This window comes from Meles meles, chromosome X (genome assembly GCF_922984935.1).
Source record: "Meles meles chromosome X, mMelMel3.1 paternal haplotype, whole genome shotgun sequence".
NCBI lineage: Eukaryota > Metazoa > Chordata > Mammalia > Carnivora > Mustelidae > Meles > Meles meles.
In genome coordinates, this window is record NC_060087.1 from 67787836 (window position 1) to 67805694 (window position 17859).

Genomic DNA, 17859 nt, shown 5'->3' on the forward strand with positions numbered 1-17859 from the left:
TTGCATTGTGTACCAAAAATGTTAAAATATATTGATCCTTTCACTAATAATTTTGCTTCTGGGAATTTATTCTAAATAAATATCAGAGAATTGCACACACAAAATAATTATGCTCAAGGATGTTAAAGATGAAAGCCACAGCATTATTCATGTAAAGTTAAAAACTAGAAACCACCTAAATCTCAAGCACTAGGGTACTGGTTAAATAACATAAAACCAACCATACAGCAGAATACTATGGAGACATTAGAAGTGTTCTCAAAGAGTCATAATGACATGGGAAAATGTTCATAATATATAAGCTGAAAAAGGGCTTCAAAATATGAAACTTAGAGTTTCAAATAGTATATAAACATATGTAAGTACATATGTAGGAAGAAAACCAAAAGTGAAAAAAAATTATGCCTGCAGATATTAGTGAAAATTCATTTTATACAAGTTGAAAGTGGGCAAATATATATCTAGTGCACAACTGATTTAAAAGTTAATCAGACACCAGTGATTACAAAAAAACAAAAATTATTATTACTATTTTTTTGTTCTTAAGATATTTAAGTTCTGACAAAACACAGGGAAAATATCACACTTCAGTAACCATGTCAGAACTGTAATATACTTCTTTAGAAAGTATAAGCAGTTTTAAAACTAATGAAAGAAAACTACCTGATATACATATATATGTAAATCCTTAAGTAATTAATCTACCTAATATTTTTTTTTTGCATACCCTTGACTTTTTATTAGAGGTATAAGTTTTGGAGTTGCTGAATATTTGGCGAACATCCTTATAAAATTCCAGAGGACTACCATAATTTCCTGCTTCCAAAGTTTCTTTCACAGTGCTGAAGTCCATAGGCGTGTCTGTAATATCTGGATAATCCTACAAGGAAGAGTTATTAAATATACAAGCTGGGTAACAATACTACATAATACAATGGTACTGAGATTTGCATCACCAATCCACCATGAAATAAACACACTGCTCTTCAATCTGCCAACTATCTACTCTAATCAAAACCATTCATTTAAACAGAATTACTTTGGTAGCTGAGGAAAAGAGCAGGGGTCTTTGGGAGAGTCTTAGCCTTCACCCTGAAATCGATAACCATATGATTCTCTCAAGTGACAGAATAGAAAATGCACAGCCACTGGCTTTATCCCTACAGAATACAAAATTCCATTTTTTGCTTAAAGGCTGAAGGAGCCCCCAATTGCCTAGCAAAGCGCCCAATGAAGATAGAAGATGGGTTTATTCACATATAATTACATAGTTCCATGTCACAAATTAACTACATATTTCCAAGCTGTTTCTAGCTAGGAGGGCATTCTACCAAAAATGTCATTTGTTGAAGGTCAAACTGGCCATGTCTGTGCCTAGCTCCTATATTTCTGCTTTTAGTGAATATGACACTTGTGCTTTATTGGAGGTCTGTGTCTCATAAATTATGAATTAGTTTGATTTTGATTAGGGAAGGGAGAAGATTCTATTTTAACCTAAATCTTTCAAGTCTTGTTAAGATATGCCTAGGCTTATCACATAGAATGTAATCTAAAAGTTATACTTATATATATCATAACCATCAAGAACTAAACATCTTGGAATGAAAACCACAGTCAGTATTAGATCTCTCATCCCATTTAAAATCATTAAGTAACAATCACCACATTTCTTTCAGAGAAGAAGCCAAAAATCCAGAAGAATGGGCAGAGAAAAAGTATATTACAAATTATAAGTTATAAAAAAAAGTGAAAATATTTTTCCAAGTGTAAGAGACCACAATTGCTCTTAATCTATCTTTAAAAATATTTTTGTCGGGGTGCCTGGGTGGCTCAGAGGGTTAAGCCTCTGCCTTCGGCTCAGGTCATGATCTCAGGGTCCTGGGATTGAGCCCCACGTCGAGCTCTCTGCACGGCGGGGAGCCTGCTCTGCCTACTTGTGATCTCTCTCTCTCTCTCTCTCTCTGTTGAATAAATAAATAAAATCCTAAAAAAAAACCTTTTAAAAATATTTTTGTCTTAAATCATAACAACCAAAGTATATTCCAACAAACATAGCTTATGAAACAAAGATTTTCATAGAGGAAATATGTTGGACTTGTATAATGTGACCAAAACTTGAAATATCCCATAAGGTGGCTGAATGAAGTGCCAGTGGATACAATCAGCTGCAATACAGACATATTGTCCAATTATTCTATAGAAACAATTTTTTCTATGCAGATGCCATAAAGAACACACTTGGAAACACGTGATGATTTTAAAACCAACAATACAAGTGTGCCTGGGTGGCTTAGTTGGTTAAAAGTTTGATTCTTGGCTTTGGCTCAGGTCATGATCTCAGGGTCTTGAGATCGAGCCCTGTTCAGGCTCCTCACTCAGTGCGGAGTATGCTTCTCTTCCTCTCCTTTTGCCCCTCCCCCCTGTTTGTGGTCTCTCTTGATCTAAACAAAATAAAAAAATCTTTTAAAAAAATAAAACCTTGAGAGGGGGAGTGGGGTTATGGACATTGGGGAGGGTATGCGCTATGGTGAGTGCTGTGAAGTGTGTAAACCTGGCGATTCACAGACCTGTACCCTTGGGGATAAAAATACATTATATGTTTATAAAAAAATTAAAAATAAATAAAAAATTAAACTAAATAAATAAATAAAACCTTAAAAAACCAAAAGAACCCCACAAAACAAAACAAAACAAAAACATAAACTACCAAAAAAATCAAAGACAAAAAGAGTGTGAAGAATTGGAAAACAGCTTTACAAATTATAAAAGTTTCATTTACAGTATGGAAATTTTAAAAAGTAGAACAATATAAAAACAACCAGTGCATGTCTTTTAGGAGACAACCTGGGTCTACCTCAGAAAGAGATGGCTCTTGTCTTTCTGCAACAACTGACTCTGAGGATTCTCCCTCTTGTTCTTGATGGCCCTATTAGGGTAAAGAAGATATATTTTATTTCCAGACTACTACAACAAAATATCAAGTTGACAAAGCAATAATGATTTAAAGCTTTAAGTAATAAATAGGATTTAGGTTTTTACTGACTGTACTTTAAGATGAAAGAATTCTACATTCACCATTGTCATCTACTATGAGAAACACAAGACTGATTTATTCTACTCAAACTCCCTACAAACAAAATGAGCTTTGTTGAACATAATTTTGTTTTTTATTTGAATATTTTTTTCCCAACTAAAACCTGTGTATGCATAAAACATTTATGTTTACTAATTTCAGAGGATGGTCTGATGCATTTCTGAAATACTGCTATAACTTTTCTCTGAAAAAGTTAAGATAAATTTGCTATCTACACTAAACAGTTATTCAACAGATACACTCCTAAAAAAAGAATCCTATAATAGTTTTCATGTTTTTATCTTTGACGAAAAGTAATATGGCATACATTAATTACTCTAAGTAATCCTATTGGATAACACATTAAGTATAAATTAAACAGGCTGACATATGTTATGAGGGGTCTCCAGTGAGTAGAAATGTATTAGAAATTAGTAAAATTTATTTAAAAATATCCAAAATGAAAGCAGGAAGGGATTGCAAAGATATTTAGATTCAGATTTGGTTCACAACTATATAATTTACACACAAAGTACATGACTGGAATTTCATTATCATTAATCATACTACCCACTTTCACAATTAAAAGACATGAAAAAGGAAGGAAGAGGAAGGAAGTAGGGAGGGAAGAAGGGATGGAGGAAAGACGGAAGGAAAAAAAGAGGAAAAGTGGCTTGAAACTATATTTTAGCATGTATATTTGTGGGAAATTACATATTGGCAATTATTTAAACAAGTGTATGTTTACTAGATAAGAAAGATGATTGGCTGGCTGTCGAAATGGTTCTGCGTCTTCACGTTCATAAATGAGGCTCAACAGTTCTTTGCATTGTTTTCTCCAAGCATCAGGATTACACCTTAAAGACTGTCTTCTGCCTCGGCATTTGACCTGTAGATTTTAACAGAATTATATATAAAAGCTCTTTTCTTAACTAATCATTGATTTTCTCCTGCATTCCTATGTTAATAAATCTATGTAACATAGAGGAGCTGCTATTTAAGTTTCTTAATTTAGACATCATTCTGCCTGACAAAAATATATATAATAAAAACTAGACAGTATATTCATGGAAATAGCAAGAATTCTAGTATTCTGAATTTTAATTTTAAGAAAATCTGAACCACAAATAAAACACAGAGGAACATATTTTTTTCTTTACGAGGTTAATAATCTTAATGCCTTAATATTTAGTGGTACTTAAGTATACTTAACAGTGGCATCATAATTTTCTCAAAACTCAAATATATACATGTTTGTATGTTATATATTTATTAATTGTGTGTGTGTGTATATATATATATATCTTTTGTTGTGTGAGAGTTTGTGTATACATATATATATATATCCATATTATCCATATGGTCTGTTGTGTGCATATGTGTATCTATATCTATATTTATATCTATATCTATATATCCTTTGTTGTCATGGTACATTCTAGCCTTTACCATTTGATGCCTTTTTAGAAGATTTCTTTCAGTATTTCAAAGAAAATTTTCCTTATATAAAATAAGAATTTGTCTAATTACTATGTAAGGGAAGTGTACAGAACAGAGTTAACATAATAGACCTGAGGCTGCTATCTTTACCAGGGCTTGCTTCTAAGGTTGGCCTTTGGTTGGCATTCTGAATACTTGGCACTTGAACCATTTCCTTAATACTAAAGGCGTTTTACTGTGCCTACACTATTTGTACAAACAATGTGATTTGTATGGAACACTTGCTTTCCTATACTTTTCCTATGCTTTCTTGCTTTCTGGGAGCCTGGAATCTTGGCAGGTGCTAGACAGACAGTGTCTATAGTCTATATATAACCAGTTCCAAATAAATTCTTGGGATGTTAGTCTCTAATCACATATACATTGCTACATTTTCATTGTACGGGAATAGTATGCTCTGTTTGGCCCCTCAAAGAAAAAAAGAAAGAAAAAAAAGCCTATACATGGATTCCTCCAGATTCTGCCTATGTTTATTTCCCTGTGATCCAACTGTGTATCCTTTATTATATGTCACCGTAATAAACCTTAGTAATAATCACAAGTATATATACTGAGTTCTAAGAGTCTTTATAGCAATTTTCCAAACAGGTGGAGTTGGTTTTAGGGATCCCTAACACAGGAAGCCTGAAAGTTTTTCTTTTTGGCAGGCTATTTTACTCACTCACCCTTCTCCCAGATGAAGTACCAGGACCATCTGAATCTAAATCAACCAATTCTGTATCCTAAAATTAAAAGGGAAGAGTGAGAAAACATGTTAATTTAAATTCAAAGTCTTACAAATTTGATATACATTTACAAAGAAATGGCAAATACAATCACAATTAACTCCCTCATTGCAACAGGCAGCAGGCAGAGCAAAGTTCCAAGGAACAATTACTCCAAACTTTGCCCATATGCTAGATACAAACTGAAAAATATATAGGGAGAGGAAGAGTAAACAAGGTCTCTTTAAATCAGAATAGGAAATGAATAAAATAGTATAGTGACTGGTATCTAAAGTTGTACCTAGTGTTAATATTAAAAAAAAAAAAAAACTTACTCTATATAACATGCTACTTCAATATATTATAATCACAAATTATTCATGATTAATCTTTTACTATGTCAAGAAATACATCTATTTTCTATAGGGAACTATGAATGTGTATTAAAACTTAAGATTCAGTTAAGTATCCCTCTGAGAAATAGTTTTTTAATACAAAGAGGCAAGCCCACACACCATTATTACCCTGATGGTGGTAAAGCACATAGGTAATGCCTAAGAGAAAATAAAAACATCAAAATCCAGGAGGAACAGAGAATCACCCTCAAAATCAATAAGAACAGGTCCACACCCCATCATCTAATAGCAAAATTTACAAGTCTTAGTGACAAAAAGAAAATCCTGAAAGCAGCCTGGGACAAGAAGTCTCTAACATACAATGGTAAAAATACTAGATTGGCAGCAGACATATCGACAGAGACCTGGCAGGCCAGAAAGAACTGGCATGATATATTCAGAGCACGAAATGAGAAAACATAGAGCCAAGAATACTCTATCCAGCTAGGCTATCATTGAAAATAGAAGGAGAGATAAAAAACTTCCAGGACAAACAAAACCTAAAAGAATTTGTAAACTCCAAACGAGCTCTACAGGAAATATTGAAAAGGGTCCTCTAAGCAAAGAGAGAGCCTAAAAGTAGTAGATCAGAATGGAGCAGAGAGAATATACAGTAATACTCACCTTAGAGGCAATACAATGGCACTAAATTCACATCTCTCAAGAGTTAACCCTGAATGTAAATAGGCTAAATGCCCCAATCAGAAGACACAGGGTATCCAAACGGATAAAAAAAAACAAAACCCATCAATATGCTATCTACAAGAAACTCATTTTAGATCCAAAGACACTGCCTGATTTAAAGTGAGGGGGTGGAAAACAATTTACCATGCTAATGGACATCAAAAGAAAGCTGGGGAGGCAATCCTTATATCAATTAGATTTTAAGCCAAAGACCATAATAAGAGAGGAGGAAGGACACTATATCATACTTGAAGGGTCTGTCCAAGAAGAAGATCTAACAATTTTAAATATCTATGCCCCTAAACACGGGAGCAGCCAACTACATAAACCAATTAACAAAATCAAAGAAACATATCAACAATAATACAATAATAGTAGGGGACTTTAACATCCCCTCACTGACATGGACAGATCATCCAAGCAAAAGATCAACAAGGAAATAAAGGCCTTAAATGACACACTGGACCAGAGGGACATCACAGATATATTCAGAACATTCCATCCCAGAGCAACAGAACACACATTCTTCTCTAGTCATGTGCAACATTCTCCAGAATAAACCACATGCTGGGTCAAAAATCAGGTCTCAACCGGTATCAAAAGATTGGGGGGGCGCCTGGGTGGCTCAGTGGGTTAAGCCGCTGCCTTCAGCTCAGGTCATGATCTCGGGGTCCTGGGATCAAGTCCCGCATTGGGCTCTCTGCTCAGCGGCAAGCCTGCTTCCCTCTCTCTCTCTCTCTCTGCCTGCCTCTCTGTCTACTTGTGATCTCTCTCTGTCAAATAAATAAATTAAAAAAATCTAAAAAAAAAAAAAAAGTTTGGGATCATTCCCTGCATATTTTCAGACCACAGTGCTCTGAAGCTAGAACTCAATCACAAGAGGAAATATGGAGAGAATCCAAATACATGGAGACTAAAGAGCATCCTTCTAATCAATGAATGGGTTAACCAGGAAATTAAAGAATAATTGAAAAAATTCATGGAGACAAATGATAATGAAAACACAATGGTTCGAAATCTGTGGGACACAGCAAAGGCCATCCTGGGAGGAAAATATATAGCGATACAAGCCTTTCTCAAGAAACAAGAAAGGTCTCCAATACACAACCTAACCCTACACCTAAAGGAGCTGGAGAAAGAACAACAAAAAAAGCCTAAACCCAGCAGGAGAAGACAAATAATAAAGATCAGAGCAGAAATCAATGAAATAGAAACCAAAAAAGAAAAAAAAAAAAAAAACAGAACAAATCAATGGAACTAGGACCTGGTTCTTTGAAAGAATTAATAAAGATTGATAAACCCTGGACAGACTTACCTCAAAGAAAGGAGAAATGACTCAAATAAATAAAATCATGAATGAAAGAGGAGAAATCATAACCAACACCAAAGAAATACAAACAATTACAAGAACATATTATGAGCAACTATACGCCAGCAAATTTGACAATCTGGAAGAAATGGATGCATTCCTAGAGACCTATAAACTCCCACAACTGAACCAGGAAGAAATAGAAAACCTGAACAGGCCCATAACCAGTAAGGAGATTGAAAGAGTCATCAAAAATCTCCCAACAAACAAGAGCCCAGGGCCAGACGGTTTCCCAGGGGAATTCTACCAAATAGTTAGAGAAGAATTAATTCCTATTCTCCTGAAACTGTTCCAAAAAATAGAAATGGAAGGAAAACGTCCAAACTCATTTTATGAGGACAGCATCACCTTGATCCCCAAACCAGGCAAGGATCCCATCAAAAAAGAGAACTACAGACCAATATCCTTGATGAACACAGATGTGAAAATTCTCACCAAAATACTAGCCAATAGGATCCAACAGTACATTAAAAAGATTATTCACCATGACCAAGTGGGATTTATTCCAGGGCTGAAACGTTGGTTCAACATCCACAAATCAATCAATGTGATACAATACATTAATAAAAGAAAGAACAAGACCATATGATATTCTCAATAGATGCTGAAAAAGCATTTGACAAAGTACAGCTTCCCTTCCTGATCAAAACTCTTCAGAGTGTAGGGATAGAGGCACATACCTTAATATCATCAACGCCATCTATGAAAAACCCACTGCAAATATCATTCTCAATGGAGAAAAACTGAGAGCTTTTCTGCTAAGGTCAGGAACACAGCAGGAATGTCCATGATCACCACTGCCATTCAACATAGTACTAGAAGTCCTAGCCTCAGCAATCAGACAATAAAAAGAAATTAAAGGCATACAAATCGGCAAAGAAGAAGTCAAACTATCACTCTTTGCAGATGATACGATACTATATGTGGAAAACCCAAAAGACTCCACTCCAAAACTGCTAGAACTTGTACAGGAATTCAGTAATGTGTCAGGATATAAAATCAATGCACAGAAATCAGTTGCATTTCTTTACACGAACAACAAGACAGAAGAAAGAGAAATTAAGGAGTCAATCCCATTTACAATTGCACCCAAAACTATTAAGATATGTAGGAATAGACCTAACCAAAGAGACAAAGAATCTATACTCAGAAAACTATAAAGTACTCATGAAAGAAATTGAGGAAGACACACAGAAATGGAAACATGTTCCATGCTTCTGGATTGGAAGAACAAATATTGTGAAAATGTCTATGTACCTAAAGCAATCTACACATTTAATGCAATCTCTATCAAAGTTCCATTCATTTTTATCAAAGAAATGGAACAAATAATCCGAAAATTTGTATGGAACCAGAAAAGACCTTGAATACCCAGAGAAGTGTTGAAAAAGAAAGGCAAAGTTGGTGGCATCACAATTCCGGACTTCAAGCTCTATTACAAAGCTGTCATCATCAACACAGTATGGTACTAGCACAAAAACAGACACATAGATCAATGGAACAGAATAGAGAGCCCAGAAATAGACCCTCAACTCTATGGTCAACTAATCTTGGACAAAGCAGGAAAGAATGTCCAATGGAAAAAAGACTCTTCAACAAATGGTGTTGGGAAAATTGGACAGCCACATGCAGAAAAATGAAACTGGACCATTTCCTTATACCACACACGAAAATAGACTCAAAATGGATGAAGGACCTCAATGTGAGAAAGGAAACCATCAAAATCCTTGAGGAGAACAGAGGCAGCAGTATCTTTGACCTCAGCCACAGCAACTTCTTCCTAGGAACATTGACAAAGGCAAGGGAAGCAAGGGCAAAAATGAACTCTTGGGACTTCATCAAGATGAAAAGCTTTTGCACAGCAAAGGAAACAGTTAACAAAACCAAAAAGACAACTGACAGAATAGGAGAAGATATTTGCAAACGACATATCAGATAAAGGGCTAGTATTCAACATCTATAACCAGCTTAGCAAACTCAATACCCAAAGAACAAAGAATCCAATTAAGAAATGGGCAGAGGACATGAACAGACATTTCTGCAAAGAAGACATCCAGATGGCCCACAGACAAATGAAAAAATGCTCCACATCACTGGGCATCAGGGAAATACAAATCAAAACCATAATGAGATACCACCTCACACCAGTCAGAATGGCTAATAAGTCAGGAAATGACAGATGCTGGCGAGGATGTGGAGAAAGGGGAACCCTCCTTCACTGTTGGTGGGAATGCAAGCTGGTGCAACTACTCTGGAAAACAGCATGAGGTTCCTCAAAAAGTTGAAAATAGAGCTACCCTACGACTCAGCAATTGCACTAATGGGTATTTACCCTAAAGATACAAACATAGTGATCTGAAGGGGCACGTGCACCCGAATGTTTATAGCAGCAATGTCCACAATAGCCAAACTATGGAAAGAACCAAGATGTCCATCAACAGATGAATGGATAAAGAAGAAGTGGTATATATATATACAATGGAATACTGTACAGCCATCAAAAGAAATGACATCTTGCCATTTGCAATGACGTGAATGGAACTAGAGGGTATTATGCTTAGTGAAATAAGTTGATCGGAGAAAGACAACTATCAAGTGATCTCTCTGATATGAGGATGTGGAGATGTGACGTGGGTGTTTGGGTGGTAGAAAAGAATAAATGAAACAAGAAGACATCGGGAGGGAGACAAACCATAAGAGACTCTTAGTCTCACAAAACAAACTGAGGGTTACTGAGGGGAGAGGGGTAGGGAGAGGGTGGTGGAGTTACAGACATTGGGGAGGGTATGTGCTATGATGAGTGCTATGAAATGTGTAAATCTAGCAATTCACAGACCTGTACCACTGGGGCTAATAATACATTATATATTAATTAAAAAATTAAAATAAATAAAATACGCACAAAAAAAGAGAATTTCCGACCAATATCCCATGAATATGAATGCCTATATTCTCAGCAAGATCCTAGCTAATAGGATCCAACAGTACATTAAAAAGATTATCCACCATGACCAGGTGGGATATATTCCTGGGATGCAATGGTGGTTCAATATTCGCAAATCAATGGGATAGAACAAATCAATAAGAGAAGAGAGAAGAGCCACATGGTCCTCTCAATGGATGCAGAAAAAGCATTTGACAAAATGCAGAATCTGTTCCTGATTAAAACAGTTCAAAGTATAGGGACAGAGGGAACATTCCTCAACTTCATAAAATCTATCTATGAACATTCCTCAACTTCATAAAATCTATGAAAAACCCAAAGAGAATATCATTCTCAATGGGGAAAGGGCCTTTCCTTTTAGATCAGGAACACAGGGATGCCCACTCTCACCACTATTTTTCAATATAGTACTAGAAGTCCTAGCAAAAGCAATCAGAGAACAAAAAGAAATACAAGGTATTCAAATTAGCAAAGAAGAAGCCAACTTCTTTCTCATTGCACATGACATGATATTTTATATGGAAAATCCAAAAAGACTCCATACCCAAATTACTAAAACTCATACAGCAGCTTAGTAATGTGGCAAGATACAAAAACAATGTACTCAGAAATCAGTTGCTTTCTTACACACTAACAATGAAAATACAGAAAGGGAAATTAGAGAATCAGTTCCATTTACTATAGCACCAATAACCCTAAGATACCTGGGAATAAAACTAATTAAAAAGGTAAAGGATCTGTACTCAAAGAACTAGAGAACACTCATGAATGAAACTGAGGAAGACACAGAAAGATGGAAGACCATTCCATGCTCATGGATCAGAAAAATAAAACATTGTTAAAATGTATATACTGCCTAGAGTAATCTATACTTTCAATGCCATCCCAATCAAAATTCCACTGGCATTCTTCAAAATGCTGGAAGAAACAATCCTAAAATTGTATGGGACCAGAGGAGACCCCAACCTGCTAAAGAAATATTTTGAAAAAGAAAACAAAACTGGGGGCATCACATTCCCTGATTTCAAGCTTTACTACAAAGCTTTTTTTTTTTTAATTTTATTTATTTATTTGACAGAGAGAGATCACAAGTAGGCAGAGAGACAAGCAGAGAGAGAGAGAGAGAGGAGGAAGCAGGCTCCCCACCAAGCAGAGAGCCCGATGCGGGACTCAATCCCAGGACCCTGGGATCATGACCTGAGCTAAAGGCAGAGGCTTAAACCACTGAGCCACCCAGGCGCCCCACTACAAAGCTTTTGTAATCACCAAGACAGCATGGTACTGGCACAAAAACAGACACATAGATCAGTGGAACAGAGTAGAGAGCCCAGATATGAACCTGCACCTCTATGGTCAACTAATTTTGACAAAGCAGGAAAAAATATTCAGTGGAAAAAAGACAGTGTCTTCAATAAATGGCGTGGGGAAAATTGGACAGCTATATATAGAAGAATGAAACTTGACCATTTTCTTACACCATATCAAGATAAATTCGAAATGGATAAAAGACCTCAATATGAGGCAGGAATCCGTCAAAAGCTTAGAGGAGAACATAGGCAGTAACTTCTTCACTTCTTCAACATCAGCCACAGCAGCTTCTTTCAAGACATGTCTCCAAAGTCAAAGGAAACAAAAGTGAAAATGAACTTTTGGGACTTCATCGAGATCAAATGCTTCTGCACAGCAAAGGAAACAGTCAACAAAACAAAGAGGCAACCCACAGAATGGGAGAAGATATTCACAAATGATACTACAGACAAAGTGCTAATATCCAAGATCTATAAAGAACTCCTCAAACTCAACACTCAAAAAACAGATAATCACATCAACAAATGGGCAGAAGACATGAAGAGACACTTCTTCAAGGAAGACATACAAATGGCTAACAGACACATGAAAAATGTTCATCATCTTTAGCCATGAGGGAAATTGAAATCAAAACCATAAATGACTCTTAATCTCACAAAACAAACTGGGGGTTGCTGGGGGGAGGTGGGATTGGGAGAGGGGGAGGGGGCTATGGACATTGGGGAGGGTATGTGCTATCGTTGAGTGCTGTGAAGTGTGTAAACCTGGCGATTCACAGACCTGTACCCCTGGGGATAAAAATACATTATGTGTTTATTAAAAAAAAAAAAATTTGGAAGGGGAGGCGAACCATAAGAGACTATGAACTCTGGAAAACAACCTGAGGGTTTTGAAGGGTCAGGGGTGGGAGGTTGGGGGAACAGGTGGTGGGTAATGGGGAGGGCACATTTTGCATGGAGCACTGGGTGTTGTGCAAAAACAATGAATACTGTTACGCTGAAAAAATAAATAAAATGGGGGAAAAAAAAGAAAAGAAAAAAAAAAACCACATTGAGATACCACCTTACACCAGTTAGAATGGCCAAAATCAAAAAGACAGTAAACAACAAGTGTTGGAGAGGATGTAGAGAAAGGGGAACCCTGTTACACTGTGGGTGGGAATGGAAGTTGGTGTAGCCGCTTTGGAAAACAGTGGGAAGATACCTTAAGAAATTAAAAATAGAGTTACTCTATGACCCTACAATTGCACTACTGGGTATTTACCTCAAAGATACAGATGAAGAAAAGAAGGGCCATCTGTACCCCAATGTTCAAAGCAGCAATGGCCACAGGTGTCAAACTGTGGAAAGAGCCACAATGTCCTTCAACAGATAAGTGGATAAAGAAAATATGGTCTATACATACAGTGGAGTATTAGGCCTCCATCAAAAAGGATGAATACCGAACTTTTGCATGAACATGGATAGGACTGGAGGAGATTATGCTGAGTCAAATAAGTCAATCAGAGAGAATCAATTATCATATGGTTTCACTTACTTGTGGAGCATAAGGAATAACAGGGAGGACATTTGTTGAACGAGAGAAGTGAGTTGGGGGAAATAGGAGGAGGTGAGGAACCATGAGATACTGTGGACTCTGAGAAACAAATTAAGGGGTTTGGAGGGGAGGGGATTGGGGTTTGGGGTGAGCCTTGTGGTGGGTATTATGGAGGGCACATATTGCATGGAGCACTGGATGTGGTGCATAAACAATGAATCTTGGAACACTGAAAAAATTAAACAACAAAATAAAGAATTAAATTTGACCCATATCTTATACCAAACATTAAACTCAACTCAAAATGGATTAAGGACTTGAGTGTAAGGCATGAAACTTTAAAACCCTTAGGGGGGAAAACAAACAAACAAACAAACACGTGGCCTAAGTGTGTTGACATTGGTCCTGGCATTGAATATTTTTGGATTAGACAAAATCCAAAAGCAACAAACAACAACAAAATCAGAAGTAAACAAACTTCAAACTACATAGCTTATGCACATCAAAGGAAACCACTGACAAATGAAAAGGGAACCTACAGAATGGGAGAAGGTATTTGCAAATCTTATATCTGATAAGGGTTTAATAGTCAAAACATATAATAATTTCATATAATTTAATAATAAAAATAAGATCCAATTTTAAAATGGGCATCGGGGTCCCCTGGGTGGCTCAGTTGGTTAAGCAGCTGCCTTCAGCTCAGGTCCTGATCTTAGGGTCCTGAGATTGAGCCCCGCATTGGGCTCCCTGCCCAGTGGGGAGTCTGCTTCTCCTGCTCCCTCTGTTCCTCCCCCTGCTTGTGTTCTCTTGCTTACATGTTTTCACTCTCTCTCAAATAAATAAATAAATAAATACTCTTAAAAAATGTGCATTGGAATTGAATAGACATTTTACAAAGAAGACATCCAAGTGGTCAACAAGCATGTGAAAAAGTATTCAATATCACTAATCATCAAGGAAATGCAAATCAAAATCACAATGAAATATCACCTCACACCTATTAAAATGGCTATCATCGGGGTGCCTGGGTGGCTTAGTGGGTTAAAGCTTCTGCCTTCAGCTCAGGTCCTGATCCCAGTGTCCTGGGATCGAGCCCTGCATCAGGCTCTCTGCTCAGCAGGAAGCCTGCTTCCTCCTCTCTCTCTGCCTGCTTCTCTGCCTACTTGTGATCTCTGTCTGTCAAATAAATAAATAAAATCTTTAAAATGGCTATCATCAAGAAGACAAGAATAAGTATTCATAAAGATATGGAGAAAAAGAACCCTTGAGCATGGTTGTTGGGAATGTAAACTGGTATACCCATTATACAAAACAGTATGGAGATTCCTCATAAAAGTAAAGATAGAAATATCATATGATCCTGCAATCCTACTTTTGAGTATATATCCAAAGGCAATGAAAACAGGGTATCAAAGAGAGAAAGCTATACTTACATATTCACTGCAGCAATATCCACAATAGCCAAGATATGGAAACAACCTAAGTGTGCTCAACAAATGGATGGATAAAGAAGATGTGATATATATATACACAATAGAATACCATTCTGTCTTGAAAAAAAAGTAATCCTGCCATTTGTGACAATGTGGGTGGACCCAAAGGGCATTATGCTAAGTGAAATAAGCCAGAGAAAAACAAATACTGCATGGTATCACTTATAGATGAATCTTTAAAAAAAAAAATTAAACTCATAGAAAGAGAGAATAGAAAAGTGGTAGCCAGCGGCTAAATGATGAGAGAAAGAAGGAGAGACTGGTAAAAGCAAATTTTCAGCAAAATAAGTAAGGTCTGAGGATCTAAGGCTCTTAAGTAAAACAAGGTGACCATGACTGATAACACTATATTGTATAATTGAAAGTTGCTAAGAGAGTAGAACTTAAATGTTCTCACCAAGATAAAAAGAAAGTTGTTGAATTACATTTTATTTTTAATTTTCCATTCTAACATAAGTAGTGCTATACTCTGAGGAGTAATTCTTGCTACATTAAATCCCGAGTCAAAATACATTTATATGAAAGGTCAGAGAAATTATCAGAAGTAAGAATGACAAATTTTTCACTAGTTTCAGGAGGATAATATCTAATTGGAATATCTCAGTTTTCCTTATTATATCAATAACATTTAACTCTGATAATACAATGTTATATAGTCAGATACATTTTTAGGGAAGAGTGAAAAACAACACTAGGAAAGAGAACAAACTGATGGTTGTAGCAAGAAAGGGGATCGAGTTGATGAGCGAAATGGGTGAAGGGGAATGGGAGATACAGATTTCCAGTTATGGAATGAATAAATCACAGGAATAAAAGGTACAGCATAGCGAATACAGTCAATAATATTGAAATAGCATTGTATGATGATAGATGGAAGTTACACTTGTGGTGAGCATTGCGTAACATGTAAAGAAGTTGAATGACTATGTTGTACACCTGAAACTAATGTTAACATTGCACGTCAACTATACTCAAATGAAAGAAATAAAAAACAAATAAAAACAAATAAAATGAGCAGAGAATGTAAATAGACATTTTTCCAAAGAAGATACAGATGACTGACCAGTAAATGAAAAGGCGTTCAACATCAATAACCATCAGGGAAATGCAAATCAAAACCACAATGAGATATCACCTCAAACTTGTCAGAATGGCTGTCATCAAAAAAAAAACAAGAAATAACAAGTGTTGGTAAGGATTTGGAGAAAGGGAACACTTGTGCACTTTTGGTGGAAATGTAAATTCATGTAACCTATGGAAAGCGGTATGGAGGTTCCTCAAAAAATTAAAAAAAAAAAAAAAGAACTATTTTATGATCTAGGAACTCCACTCCTGGGCTTTCCAAAGAAAATGAGAACACTAACTCTAAAAGATATATGTATTCTCATATTCATTGCAGGATTATTTACAATAGCCAACATATAGAAACAATGTTTAATTGTGCATTAATGAATAAATGGATAAACAAAAAAAATGGTAATATATACCTAATGGAATATTATTCAGCCATAAAAAGGAACTTTCCATTTGGGACAAAAATAGATGGACCCTGAGAACATTATGCTTAGTGAAATAAGAGAAATGCATCTATAATCTCATTTGTATGTGGAATCTAAAAAAAAAATTTACAGAAACACAAAACAGACTGTAGTTGCCTGAGATGGGGAGGACTAGAGTGAGGCTGGGGGGCAAAATACATGTAAATACATGTAAAATACATGTAAAAAGGTACAAGCTTCAGTTACAAAATAAATGAGTCTTGGGGATATAATATACAACATAATGGCTATAGCTTAATAATACTAGCTTGAATATATGAAAGTGGCTAAGAAAGTAAATTTTCAAAGTTATTATCACGTGAGGAAAAACTATAACTATGTATGGTGACCAGTCATATTTTGGTGATTTTTCCGAATATATGCAAATATAGAATCATTTGTTATACCTCTGAAACTAGTATGCTACATCAATTATACTTCAAAAAATAGAGAAAAAAAACATTGGGGACTTACTGTTCTAGATGGTAACAGTACAGACAACATAAACATGTAAAATATCTCTATATAATAGCCATTTCAATAAAATCTAGTATGTGAATTGTTTTCCACTAAAGATATTTGAACTATCACATTCCATTATTGTTTCATCCTCTTCTTGGTTTCTCCTTCTATCATAGCTTTCAATCAAAAATGGTTTTATGTAAACTGAGAATATGGCTAGGTGGGGAAACCAGATATGTGAAGATCTGCTGATAATATTAATTTAATTTCATTAAGGAAAACTGGCTTATGCTTGCAAATTTTCAAAAAGGAAATTAAATAGCAATTCCATGAAACTACTAAAAATGTACTTTGAAACCTAAAACTTTAAAATACTTTAATATATTGCACATATTGCATAAAAAATGAATCCCTATTAAAATTTCTAAAAACTAATCATTCATTTAAAATATTTAGTGCTTTGTCTTGTTTTTAAGACTGGAAGATGAATTGTTGATTTCTCATCACTGAAACCCACTGAGTCAAACATGATAACTGGCAACCTGTCTCTGACTAAAAATTGTAGCACCACTACATTTCTAATATATACCATCTAAATACATGTTAAAGAGTTTAATATAAAAAGATGCAGGTGCTCAGCCAGCTTTTAGAAATCAGCTTCAATGCTTATAGCCAGTTATAACACACACAGTACTTACTGTACTTCAAAAAACAGAAAAGAAATTCACTCCTATTAATCACGATTCTCACCTCCTCTGCATCAGTACTGTTTAGTTCTTCTGCTTTAATTTTATTATAAGTATCCAGTATATCAGTACAGCTCTGATCCCTAAGAAATAAGAAAGTCAAAACA

At 35.6% G+C, this 17859-nt stretch overlaps 1 protein-coding gene across 4 annotated transcripts in view; it reads right to left on the reverse strand.

Moving 5' to 3' along the window:
- Positions 1–17859, reverse strand: part of BRWD3 (bromodomain and WD repeat domain containing 3) — a 235373-nt gene that overhangs the window by 31914 nt on the left and 185600 nt on the right. For all 4 annotated transcript variants that reach the window (XM_045995124.1, XM_045995126.1, XM_045995127.1 and 1 more), the window contains 5 exons: positions 17757–17835; positions 5239–5295; positions 3822–3962; positions 2855–2926; positions 728–880 (listed from right to left, as the gene is read on the reverse strand). In XM_045995124.1, coding sequence (XP_045851080.1) covers positions 728–880; positions 2855–2926; positions 3822–3962; positions 5239–5295; positions 17757–17835 — 502 coding nt within the window. The remainder of the gene's footprint in view (positions 1–727; positions 881–2854; positions 2927–3821; positions 3963–5238; positions 5296–17756; positions 17836–17859) is intronic.